The 13,622-nt window shown below is 40.8% G+C and overlaps 1 protein-coding gene across 1 annotated transcript in view; it reads left to right on the forward strand.

Annotated features, from left to right (window-relative positions):
- GTDC1 (glycosyltransferase like domain containing 1) overlaps positions 1-13,622 on the forward strand; it is a 240,768-nt gene that overhangs the window by 57,649 nt on the left and 169,497 nt on the right. Inside the window, exon 4 of the mRNA XM_063116581.1 lies at positions 8,718-8,928. Within this exon, the coding sequence (XP_062972651.1) occupies positions 8,750-8,928 (179 nt within the window). The 5' untranslated portion in view covers positions 8,718-8,749. The remainder of the gene's footprint in view (positions 1-8,717; positions 8,929-13,622) is intronic.

The following is a 13,622-nucleotide window of genomic DNA, read 5'->3' on the forward strand; positions in this document are numbered from 1 at the left end:
GTGGATGGTTTTTAAGCAAACAGTAAAGCAATTTTTTATTTTGTCTGGTTGTCACTGTTTCTTAATTGTGTTATTTAATCTTTAACTCCTTCACAGTCCCTGGCTTTTAAATCTGTGTTAACGTTTTAATTTGTTCTGGTGGTTTTATTCCTATTTGTGTGTTATTGTCAGCTGCTTTTGGGATACTTGTTAGAATTGTAAGGCAGTCCAAAAATGTTCTTATAAATGAATAAAATCACTTTTTAAATACCGTTATCATAGACTGAACTTAGGGCTAAGTGCATACTGTATGTATTCAGCACTTGAAAATATGAATTTCAGCTATCTTCTTAAAGGGAAAAACATATACAGCTATAGAGGAAAAGTTTAAAAGCAGAAAGAAATCTATCTAGTGGTTCAGGAGATGAGGTTATAGTGGCTGGCCATTTGTTAAGTGTCCCTTGTCTGCTTTTCCCTGGTCCTCACATATACCTAATCTCTATATTTTCCTCTTTTTCCAATTCCGCCCCCATCCCAATCCTTGCAAACATATTTTAGGCTTTCTCCAAATCTGCATATTGAAAGCAGAATAGGCAAAGTGCATTGGTTTCCATTCCATAATTTAATTTATTTGTTTTTATTTATTTGATTTCTACATTGCATTTTCCACTTACGAGGAGTGCTCAAAGTGACATGCAATATGTAATAGTCCTGCTATAGTATTTGTTTTTATTTTATTTGTCTCAAGAATATTTGGCTAAAATATTAGTCTGTAATAAGTCTTCATCAACATTTCTTGGCTTCTAAATACTATTTGGGGTGCGGGTAGTGACGATGCTGAATAGAGTTTCTCCTCAGGAATGGATACTGTTTCAGAGGTGCTGGAATTAAAGGGAGAAATGTTTTCACTGAACAAAGTACTCTTGTTTGTCTGATGTTCACGGAGAAGCTAGTCTGTGTTTGGATATCAAGGATCTTAGCAACGTACATCCTGTGGAGGAAAATAACTATGATGTAATGTAGAATAGTGAATTTTTCAAGCCACACACTGATGCACTCCTGAGAATGGAATCAAGCCATTAGTACATCATGGAGAATTACTGGTTCCAAAGAGACACCCTTGAGAGAGGAAGTAGTGTAATGAGAAAGTGGCAATGTTGTTCTAATATTTGTTGTTTCCTTTGAAATGGCTAAAATACCTGGAATGATTTATACCTAATTGAGCTTTGCATTCCATCTGATAGGGTAAACGTTCTAAGGCCATTTATCATCAGTAGCTTTTCAAGATCTCCTAGGAGTACATGGTGTATATTTACCTTAACTTGGTTAGGTCAAGGGAAATAAAAAAAGCAAGAATAATACACGATATTGTTATACTGTAGCAAAACAAGAAACCAAGTGCCAAATTGGATTTACATACTTTTTAGCCCCCACCATTGCTGCTTATAAAATGTGTCAATTAGTCAGAATATGTGTTTTTCAAAAATCATCATCACCATCTTAGAAAAATACAAGACTAATTGCTCCTAAGAATTGGTGTGAATTGGGGTGGAGAAATGTATTTCTATCTATGTCAGCTGTTCGCCTGGTTTGAGATCCCAAGAATCATGTCTCCAGTTTAGGGTGACCTTGGGGAACTTGTAGTTGTGTATCTTGAACAACAGCTCTGTACAGCACATAACAAACTGCTTGTCCAATTGAGGAGTTGTTCCAAAGCAATTTGTGATAAAGTATAAGGGTGGGACGCATACAGTTTGTTTAGGGTGACCACATGAAAAGGAGGACAGGGCTTCTGTATCTTTAACAATTGTATTGAAAAGGGAATTTCAGCGGGTGTCATTTGTATGCATGCAGCACCTGGAGAAACTCCCCTTTCATCACGACAGTTAAAGCTGCAGGATCCTTGCCCTCTGTTGAATCTGGTCACTCTAGTATAGCTTCTGCAGCTTTAACTGTTGTGTTGAAGAGGGATTTTCACCAGGTGCTGCATGTATATAAATGACACCTGCTGAAATTCCCCTTTCAATACAATTGTTAAAGATACAGGAGCCCTGTCCTCCTTTTCATATGGTCACCCTAAGTTTGTTGATCTTCCAAGAGGAAAGAAGGGGAAACAATCCAGTGGCCCTTTGAATGCCTAATGTACGCTTTTAGATTCCCAGCCCATGGATTATTATTATTATTATTATTATTATTATTATTATTATTAATTTATTTATATAGCACCATCAATGTACATGGTGCTGTACAGAGTAAAACAGTAAATAGCAAGACCCTGCTGCATAGGCTTACATTCTAATAAAATCATAATAAAACAATAAGGAGAGGAAGAGAATGCAAACAGGCACAGGGTAGGGTAAACAGGCACTGGGTAGGGTAAAACTAACAGTATAAAGTCAGAACAAAATCAAGTTTTAAAAGCTTTAGGAAAAAGAAAAGTTTTTAGCTGAGCTTTAAAAGCTGCGGTTGAACTTGTAGTTCTCAAACGTTCTGGAAGAGCGTTCCAGGCATAAGGGGCAGCAGAAGAAAATGGACGAAGCCGAGCAAGGGAAGTAGAGACCCTTGGGCAGGCGAGAAACATGGCATCAGAGGAGCGAAGAGCACGAGCGGGGCAATAGTGTGAGATGAGAGAGGAGAGAGAGGAAGGAGCTAGACAGTGAAAAGCTTTGTAGGTCAACAGGAGAAGTTTATATTGGATTCTGAAGTGAATTGGAAGCCAATGAAGAGATTTCAGAAGTGGAGTAACATGGTCAGAGCGGCGAGCCAAGAAGATGATCTTAGCAGCAGAGTGGTGAACAGAAACCAACGGACTGATGTGAGAAGAAGGAAGGCCAGTGAGAAGAAGGTTGCAGTAGTCCAACCGAGAAATAACCAATGCATGAACAAGAGTCTTGGCAGAAGAGACAGACAAAAATGATCGAATCCTGGCAATATTATACAGGAAAAAACGACAGGATTTAGCTACTGCCTCAATATGAGGAATAAAGGAGAGCGAGGAATCAAATATAAAGCCAAGACTACGAGCTTCCTTGACTGGAGTAAGTGTAACATCATTGACAATAAGAGAGAATGAGAGATGAGGAGAAGGTTTAGGAGGAAAAACAAGCAATTCAGTCTTTGCCATATTATTCAAATGACGATGAAGCAACCAAGCTGAGATATCTGAAAGACATGCCGAGATACGATCGTGAACATCAGGAGAAAGATCCGGAGAAGAAAGATATAATTGTGTATCATTGGCATACAGATGATATTGGAGGCCATGAGATTGAATAAGATTACCCAAGGGCAACATGTATAAAGAAAACAACAGCGGACCAAGCACCGAGCCTTGCGGAACCCCTACAGAAAGGGGAAAAGAAGAAGACGAGCTGCCATTAGCCAACACGCTGAAAGAGCGACCCGCTAGATAGGAGGCAAACCAGTTATAGACAGAGCCACAAAATCCAAGGTCATGAAGGGTATCTAAAAGAAGATCATGATCAACCGTGTCAAAGGCTGCAGTTAGATCAAGGAGAATAAGAACGGATAATGGCCTTTAGACTTGGCAGTAAGAAGATCATTGGTAATCTTAGTAAGGGCTGTTTCATTGGAATGCAAAGGATGGAATCCAGATTGAAAAGGATCCAGAGCAGAAAGAAAATCAAGACAACGAGAGTAGACCACACGCTCCAGGATCTTTGAAACAAACGGCAACAAAGAGACAGGTCGGTAGTTAGACAGAGATAGCCTATCAAGAGTAGGTTTCTTGAGAATAGGAGAGACTGTAGCATGTTTCAAAGCAGAAGGAAATGAACCAGAGGACAGAGAAAAATTAATAATATGAAGCAAGGAAGGGAGGATAGCAGGGATAAGGTTAATAAAGACGCGAAAGGGAATCGGATCACGAGAACAAGTGGAGGGCTTCGAAGAGCGCAGCATTGTACACAGTTCATCAGCTGAGACCGAAGGAAACGCAGAGAAATTTGCAGGAGGAGCTGACAGATGAGGAACAGGAACTGGAAGAGGAGCAGAGCTGGCCAGATCAGAGTGAATAGTTTGGATTTTAGCATTGAAAAAAGAAGCAAAGTTATTAGTAGACAGAGAGGCGGGGAGAGATGGTGGATTAGGCTTCAGGAGAGAATTGAAGGACGCAAAGAGCCGCTGAGGATGCCTAGCATTTGACTGGATCAACGTTGAGTAATACTGCTGTTTGGCCAATGAAATGGCAGAAGAGAAAGAGGAGAGTACAAATTTGTAATGGACAAAGTCCGCCCAGTCCCTGGTCCTACGCCAAAGGCGTTCAGCTGCCCGGGAACAAGAGCGAAGGTAGCGGAGGAAAGAGGTGAGCCACGGTTGGGGTTGAGAAGGGCGAACTATCCGAGTTGTAGATGGAGCAAGAGTATCAAGAGTTGAAGATAAGGAGGAATTAAAGAAGGAGACAGCTGAGTCCAAGGAGACAGCCAAAAAGACAGAAGGAAGAGAGGAGGCTAGAGACTGAGAAAAAGCCTCATAATTGATAGATTGCAAGTCACGACAAGAGCGAGAAGCGGGACGTGAAGGAGGAGGATTATGAGTAATATTGAAAGAAACTAGGTGATGATCTGACAACGGAAAGTGAGCAGTAGAAAAGTCCAAAACAGAGCAATTCCGAGTGAGAACAAGATCCAGACAGTGTCCAAGGGAATGTGTGGGTACATCAGACCAAAGCTTAAGATCATAAGAGGAAGATAATGAGCGAAATCGTAGAGCTGCAGCGTCTTGAGGGTCATCCACGTGAATATTGAAATCACCCAAAATAAGAGCAGGACAGTTATCAGAGAGGAAAAAGGACAGCCACGAATCAAAATCAGAGATAAATTTTGAGGACGAGCCTGGGGGGCGATACAGAACTGCAATCCGCAGTCGCAATGGAGTGAAAAGCCTCACCACATGTACCTCAAAGGAGGAAAAACAATGTGAAGGTGGAATGGAGAGAGGCTGGAACTGGCACAAACTAGATAATATAAGACCCACACCTGGGCGACTAGTGTGAGAGAAAGAGAGTCCTCCAAGAGAGAGGGCAGCAGAGATGGCGGTATCATGGGCAGGAAGCCAGGTTTCAGTAAGAGCAAGGAGGTGGAGAGACCTAGAGATAAACAAGTCCTGAATGACAGGGGCCTTAGAAGCAACAGAGCGACAGTTCCATAAGGAACACGAAAAAGGCAGCTGAGAAGAGGGGAGACACCGAATAGGAACTAAGTTAGGAGAGACGAACTTGGAACGAGCCATAAGGAACAAATATGAGGAGAAAAGAATTGAGAGGAGGAAATGAGAAGATTGTGTCCTGAATCAGAAAGTAGCAGTGACCGGACCGCGGCTGGGGTTTTCCTCCGGAGTAGAAGTTCCGCTTGACCGGCTTCGCGCCCACGGCCGAGAGCCCTTCGTCTTGCGCCTCCAGCAAACTGGAGGCTGGAAAACCTAAAAGAGGCGGAGCAGATGCTGAAATTCAAACAGACCAATCAATGTTGCTTCTCTGCAGAGCTTACTTGCAGCTGCTCTTCAAACTGCAACTGCAGACTGGAGGCTGGAAAACCTAAAAGAGGCGGAGCAGATGCTGAAATTCAAACAGACCAATCAATGTTGCTTCTCTGCAGAGCTTACTTGCAGCTGCTCTTCAAACTGCAACTGCAGACTGGAGGCTGGAAAACCTAAAAGAGGCGGAGCAGATGCTGAAATTCAAACAGACCAATCAATGTTGCTTCTCTGCAGAGCTTACTTGCAGCTGCTCTTCAAACTGCAAACTGGATGCCCTGTGAATGTGGACCTGCTATCAGGTTGCCATGCATAATAGGAGTTTTCCATGCTGGTGCCCTGATTATGGAATACTCTCCTGAGAGAGGCTTGCCTGATGAAGGCTCTTTTATTCTACCATACTTTTTAGTTTTAAAAAACAGTGCTTGTGCTTTTTAGATCTTCACGCCACTGATGGTTTTATGCTATGTTTAATGGTTTTCCCTATATTTTGTGACTCTCCCAAAAATCTTTGTCTATTGGCTGGTATAGAAAACCAATAAATAAATAGTATTGCCCAGTGCCGTGTTGCATATGGATTCCTCTGTACCTATATTTGTTACTTCTTTAATCGTCTTGTATAATTGAAGGTTTATTTGTTTGCTACATTTATATCATGCATTTCTTCCAAGGTCCTCAAAGTGGTTCATATTGTTCTCCCCTGAACTTCATTTTATGCTGACAACAGTCCTGTGAAGAAGGTTAGGCTGAATAATATAGTAAAAAGAGAGTGACTCACCTTAGGTTGCTCAGTGAGCCTTGCTGCAGAGAGGGTAACTGAACCTGTGTCTTCCCAGATCTAGTCTGACATATTGGCTGCAGGTTACATAATGTGTAAAGATAAACCAGATCTCATTTGCATGGATCTTGGAGGAAACCTTGGGCTCATCTACACCAAGCAGGATATTCCACGATGAAAGCGGTATATAAAAGGGAGGAGCTACACTTCTGCTTTATAGCGGTATTGAAGTGCACTGCAGGATCTACACTACTGCTTTAGAGTGGTACTGAAGTGCACTGACAACTGTTGGAGCCCAGTAACACATCTACACCAAGCAGGATATAACACTATGAAAGCGGTATATGGTATGTGCCATGGGCCCCAACTCTTGTCAGTGCATTTCAATACCGCTATAAAGCAGTAGTGTAGCTCCTGCCTTTTATATACCGCTTTCATACCACTTTCATAGCGGAATATCCTGCTTGGTGTAGACGAGCCCCCTGTTTGCTTCTCTTGAGTTAAATGTCAGTGAGATTAAGGTCTGATCTAGTTACTGAAAAGAATCAAGGTGATGCAACATAACCCCATTCTGCGCAAGGCAGCGGAGAATGTTGTCCTTTTAGGAAAAGTAAAGGATATATTTGAATTTTTTAAAAAATAAGGAACAGTGTGTGCAGTAGTTTAAAAAAAAGCCATTTTAAACTGTGGCTAGTGAAAGTCTGAATTTTTGCCTCTCGTACATTCTTTAATGATCCAGAAATGGTCAAAATCTTGCTTTCTTCTCATCTTAAAGATGAGCACCCCAAGCAGCACAGTATTCCCCAAGCATCATGCTGGGACTTCGATTTAGTGCTGACTGAAGGGCTTCTTTTCAGTTTCATCAAACTTGATAATTACATTTGGGAGAAACTTTAATGCTTTTCTATTTTTGTTTTGTTATTTTTCTTCTAACTGGAGCAACATTTTTCTCTGTGCCTTATTCTCGGCACACATTATTATTTTTCCACCTGGGGGTTGCATGCCATTCTAGTTGCAAGGTGCTACCAGTTCTGTATCTTTTCTCTTTTCTTTTCATAGGGGTTATTAAAATAATTCTAGTTTATAATGATAAAATAGTGCTCAGGAGGAATATACTTAATTTTATACTATAGTTAACAAAGTTCCAATTTTGCATATAATTTCTGTACCTGATTGTATAAATCTATGAGTGCTGTTGAACCTTGAAAATATTAAACAAAGTGGCCTTTGTTAGGAAAGATAAAATATTATCTTTCCTAATAATATTCCATTGTGAGCCATGATGATCATGTGTATGCAGGCGATATACATGCCCTGCATATTGAGCTGCCCAGGTAAAAGAAGATGAAGGACCATCTATGGAGTAGTTTTTATTGATTTTATTCTAGAAACAATGTTGTTTTGCTGTGAAGTGCAAAAAATGATGAGGAATGTGTGTGCGTTTTGATTATGATACTTATGTAGTCCATACATTAAGGAATAGTGTAAGGTACAACGGGGTGAAACAGGTACTGTACTCACAGCGTAACATATGAACATAGGTACGTCAGCCATCTTCTTTTTCAAAATAAGGAACACAACGTTTTCTTTGGCAAAATATCCCGTAAGTATGGATATTGTTCATCACCTCAAGATAGCAGCTAATTTTGAGCAAATGTCACAGACTATTCTGCTTTCTCTTGTTTATTTCAGGATATTTTATTTATTTTGTTTCTGCCTGGGTTTTGTATGTCAGCTGCCCTGTGGCTGGGAGTGTGAACAGCCTACTTAAAGTGTACAATATTGTTCTGTTCCATCCAGTTTGGTGAAATAATGTATTTTGCATCTCCTCTAGGGGATGAAAATGTCACTTAGTGATGCTCCCAGCCTTCTGTAGCTTTAAGGGTAGATTTCCTAGGGGTGGACAACTCAAACAGGGTTTCCTTAGGCTGCTCCAGTCATATTTCTTTTAAGTCATATTTTTGTATTGCCTTTAGTATGAAAGCTTATTTGGTTGAACTGTGCTTGAAACGTCTTTTAGTTTTATGTACTACCATTCAGCAGGCAAAGTCAGTTTGAAAGCAAATGAGCTACATTATATTGATACAGATCCAACTTAGCAATAGATGTATATTTTTAAAGGCCAGTGTATGCTAGTGGGAAACATTTAGGCATCGTTAAAGCCCAAGCATTTTCAAGCACATGCGTATATGACTGAATTGTTAATTGTAACCTAAATTTTAATGGAATATGACTTTGATTAATAGATACTCTCCTTTTTCCATGCCTGCAATTTTAATTAGTCTTTTTTAAGTTAAACTTATTAATGAAACAAAAAGATTGAATCCCTTTAAAATTGAACTCACTGGCTGAGCTCTTGTAATGTGGTTCCACTTTTTATCATGATCCTATATGACACGTTTTAAAATTAAATAATTATAAAGTAGGCTTTATTAATAATATGGGTTTTTAATGTTTCCCCCCCAAGAATCTTGGACAACTTGGAAAACATATAGGAGAATGAGCACTCTGATAATTGAAGCTTTTTATGGAGGTTCACACAAGCAGCTTGTCGATCTTCTACAGGAGGAAATAGAAGATTGTGTCCTCTTTACTCTCCCTGCAAAAAAATGGCATTGGAGAGCCAGGACTGCAGCTCTCTACTTCATGGAAAACGTACCAGCCAGTGACGATTACAGGTAAGAAGAGCTATTGGTGTTTTCATACGTCTAAAAGATGGGTTTTCAGATTTACTCACACACAATTCCATACCTTTGTATAGATCTGGAGTCAGCTAGCTCAGAACACGTGGTTCACATCTATGCACATGTTTCCAGTTTCAGTCCCAAGCGTTTCCAATCAAACAGTATCCCATAGCAAGGTTTGGAAAGGTCTAAAGTTCACACCACTTTAAAGACATAGCTAGAAGGTGCTCTCTTTTTTTTTTTTTTTAATTCCAGAGCAGGGGTAGGTAAACGTTTTGGGCCATGGGCACATTTAGCAATTTGAGAAACTCCCTTGGATACCACCACGAAAATACTGCCATGGAAGGCTTGGAAAAGGACAGGTAACCTATCCAAAAGACTGAATAAAAGGCAGAGGTGAGGTCTAAGCCTCAACATAGTAAACAACACCATTGAACCCACAGTTTTCAGTGTCAATCCAAACCTATCAGTCACAGCATTCCCAGTAGTCAGAAAAAAATGTGTTAATTTTGAAAGATAAAATAAGTAGGGCACCTTGTTGAGCACCAAAAAAGCTTCCAGGGTGCATTGGTAGAGCAGCACCATGTTGTCTGCCTCTGCTCTAGAATAAGCACAAGGTCTTAATCTGGATTGGAACCCAAGGGTTGGAGTGTAACACAGCTTTAATCCTTTCTCCTTTGACCTTTTCCACTGGATTCATGTAGGAGATGTTAAATAGTGGGGGACAAGGGACACCATGGTCAAGGTTTAAAACAGTTGGTTCCAGCATTGCCTTCTAAAACTGGCCCTTCAGGGAGGACGGGAGCCATTGTAACAGTCTGCTCCCAAGTCCCATCCTGGTGAGCCCACTTAGAAGATACCATGAATGGTAGTTTTGAATGCCCCTGAGAGGTCCAGCAGAACCAACAGCAGTGCATTCTCCCAGTCCAGTTCCAAGCATAGGTCATCAACCAAGGCTATTTCAGTCCCCAGACTAGAGCTAAAGCTAGATTAAAATGGATTTATAGAAGTCAGGGAGTCTGGAGCTGAGATGCCACCACCTTGATCAAACACCTTGCTCCAAAATTCAATTTTATAGACTGGCTAGAAATTCTCCATTATGGTGGGGTTAGGGGAGGTCTCTGCTGCCTCCAGTAATGGCCACTTTTAAACATGCTGGAACCATATCTTCCTGTGTCAAGGCATTTACCACTTCCATTACCCATTTGGCCAGCCAGTCTCTGGCTGCTCTTCTTATCCAGGATGAGCAATGGTCAAGTACACATGTGTTTGGACTTGTCACTCCAAGAATCATGTCCACATTATCAGGCTGCACAAACTGAAATTGTTCTGCTACCAGTTCAGGGTATGAAGTGGTGGTGGAAAAGTAAGTTTCCTTTACCACCATCATTACCACAGTATAAGCCCTAATATGAGCTGTAGCTCAAATGACCCTGGAGAGGTATTCTGAGACTTGCTGCAGTGCTGCAAGCTAAGATTCACAATTCTGTCCTACATGTGAATTCAGGAAAAATAGCATGAGTGTACTTTGCATCACAAACTCATCTCCTGAATTTAAAAACAAACAAAACAATTAAAAAAAAACAATTTGGGAGGGGGATGTGTGTGTGTGGGATCGTGGACTGGACACTGTGCAAATGGGTATTTCCTGTTGTACTTGCCTCCTTTTTCATTTAATAAGATGGGGAAACCCTTCCAAGGTTGGGCTTGCATACATGGTGTTTGGGTTTCTAGTCCACAGCCAATAATAGGAACATTGTGTTAATGCATTTTTTTTATATGTATAGACCAAAAGGAAGGACTACAATTACACCTTTGGATGGCATTCTGCTAAGCAAAACTTGCCCTCTCCTTAATTTAAGATGATGAGGTAGCAACCAAGTAACCATTAGTAGCAATCAAGGGTGGATAGTGAGAACTCAATTCTGACTGGGTTCCTGATTTTCAGAAGTATAAGAATAGTGATTAATCAAGCCATGGCCCCTGCCTTCACAGCTCTGCATTGGCGCTGTGTTCCTCCTAAACCCCATGGTTTTGTTTCTGTGGGGTGGCGTCAAGTAATCAGGTAACCAGTTCAGAGTGCAGAGTTTCTGGTGGTCATCTGGGTACTGGAACTGCCCCCGACTCTCCCACCCTCTTCCTGGGCAATCGATGGTCGCCATCTGCCCAGAATGCCCCCCGGATTGACCATGGAGAGAGGTCAGACAGCGGAAGAGCTGCGGGACCTCACTTCAAGTAAAAAAGTCAGGGTAAGTCCCCGACCTTTTAACAACACAGGTTTGGGGAAAAGCCCCACGGTGGCTGTGAATCTGCGTCTGCATCATAGAACTGTTGATTTGCAGTCTTCGGGGTTGGGAGGGGGCTTTGAACACATATAGACAGCTCCAACGTGAAAAGAATTGGGCGTTACTATTTGAAGATGACTTCCTACAAATACAGCATTTCGTGAATGCTTAGAGTGGATTGATCTGAATTTCAGACCAAAGGTAATGAATGAAATCCAACATTGTGTGATTGAAAGGCAACTCATGAAAGAAATCTTTCTGTTCCCCCCACTGCTCACCCCCCAGCTGCTCCCTGTACCTTGCCACCCCAAAAAGCCTCTTGGGAGGGCTAGGGGAACCTACTAAACATTCGGACTGTGTTCTACATAGCTGCAGTGAGATGAGGAATGGCCAACAACCAGGAAGAATAATCTTGTACTGCTTGTGCGAAGTTCCTTATTTCAGCCTCCCATTGCAGCCTTGGAAGACGCAGCCCACAATGTTCTATCGGCTTCTCTGGAGAGACTTTTAGAGAGTGGAGAAGTTTCAAGGGGTGAGGAGGGGAAGGAAAAGGTCTGTTGAACAATACTGGATTTCACCCAATGCATGTATGTGACTCAAAAGAGTAGGAGGTTACCTTAGAATTGGTTGAGGCCTTTTACTTCATAGTAGGAATGAATTATGTGCACATGTATTGACATATTGAATTCTGACAATTGATCACATTTGTATTTTTCCTCCTCCCTTAAGAAACTCAGGGTGGCCCATGTGGTCATTCAATTATTCTCCCACAAGCCTGTGAGGTGGGTTAGTCTGGGAAAGTGTCTGACACTTTCCAGTGAACCAGGTCTTCTCAGTTTATATCCAAAATTCTCTCTGCAACGCAACACTGGCTTTTGCCACTCTCACAGGCAGTGCGTGAAATAATTTAGCATGTCCTACTTACTGGGAACATAATTACTGATCAAGCTAACAGTCTTGCGTTTATCCGGTTTTGTTAAGCATTCAGTGAGGAGAACGATTGAAATTGTTGATATTTGAGGTGGATTTTTTTCATATTTTTATTTGTTTCTCCTCCAAATAAGAGAAGAAGGGTTGAATGGATTATGGGCAATCCAAGTTTGGGTTTCAGAAAAATCTTCCCAAATGTTTTTTCTGTTGATTGAAGCAACTAGTTCCATGGGCTGAAATAGTTGTATGAATCCACACTGAGTTTGATATTCTGGCATCTTGCTGCATTTCAATTTAATATAGAATAATACAATTTTCACATTTAAAATGCAAATCTTTAAAATATTTTTTTCACTGCCTGTTCCTTAGCTCTCCTCCTCCTCCTCCTCCTCCTCCTCCTCCTCCTCCTCTTCTTCTTCTTCTTCTTCTTCTTCTTCTTCTACTACTACTACTACTACTACTACTATGCCAGTCTGGAACAACTCTTTAAAAAATACATATATATTTGCCTGAGGTGGATGAATGTGGGTTTTGTATTGCTCGACTTCAAAACAATCCTATTTTGTAGGAGTATGTATGACAAACTATTATGTAAATTTTTTTCCTATATCACAACCGCATCCTCCAACGCATTGCAATGTTATCTCAGCTCCTTCAAGGTCAGCAGCCCAAGCTGTCCAGCGCTTGTTGTATTAAGCTAATCAGACATAACTCATAGGCATACACCTCATTAGTTTAACGTACAGTTACATTGACCTAAGATAACTTAATTCCAATTTGTCAAATAACCTACATTTTAAGAGAAAGTACTAGAAGCTTAAAAACTAATTCGAAGTTAGCAAACTTGCAATCTGTCATGTACTTATGTGCAATATAACCTTCACAAACAGCAGATAAATCTGCACTTAACCAATACAGCATAATGAAGAGGTGATGGCACTGTCTTTGCTATTGGCATTTGATTACAGAGAAAATAATTCAGAAAGTGTTACTTAGGTGGTAAGTTTTAATACAAAAAAGAATTTGGTGGTAGTAATCCAACTGAAGTTACTTTGATTTCAGTAGGAAAATTAAGCATCTGCTTAACATTTTCTTACTGAAATCAGTGGGATTTCAAGAGCACCTCTGCTAGATCATCCAATAATAATAGTGATTATATTTTTAAAAAAATTGATCATCATGTAAAGGAATTAGTAGAAATTGAATAAAACGGGAATTGCACTCATCATGGGACCACTGCTGAAAATAGCAACCCCATGTTGAGTTTTCTGTCCTTTCCCATCCTTTAGGTATGTTTTCCCTTGTTATAATGTCATCATGCCGTGTGTTTTATCTGCCACTACCAGGTGATAGTCAATGATGTGAAGCAGGAAGAGGAAAACACACAATGTAATTACAGGCAAGTGTACCTAAACATTTCGGTGAGAGGGGGAAGAACTCGGCCAAGGGCTGCTATTTTTTGGTGGTGACCTC

The sequence above is a fragment of the Elgaria multicarinata genome, chromosome 2 (genome assembly GCF_023053635.1).
Source record: "Elgaria multicarinata webbii isolate HBS135686 ecotype San Diego chromosome 2, rElgMul1.1.pri, whole genome shotgun sequence".
Taxonomy (NCBI): Eukaryota; Metazoa; Chordata; class Lepidosauria; order Squamata; family Anguidae; genus Elgaria; species Elgaria multicarinata.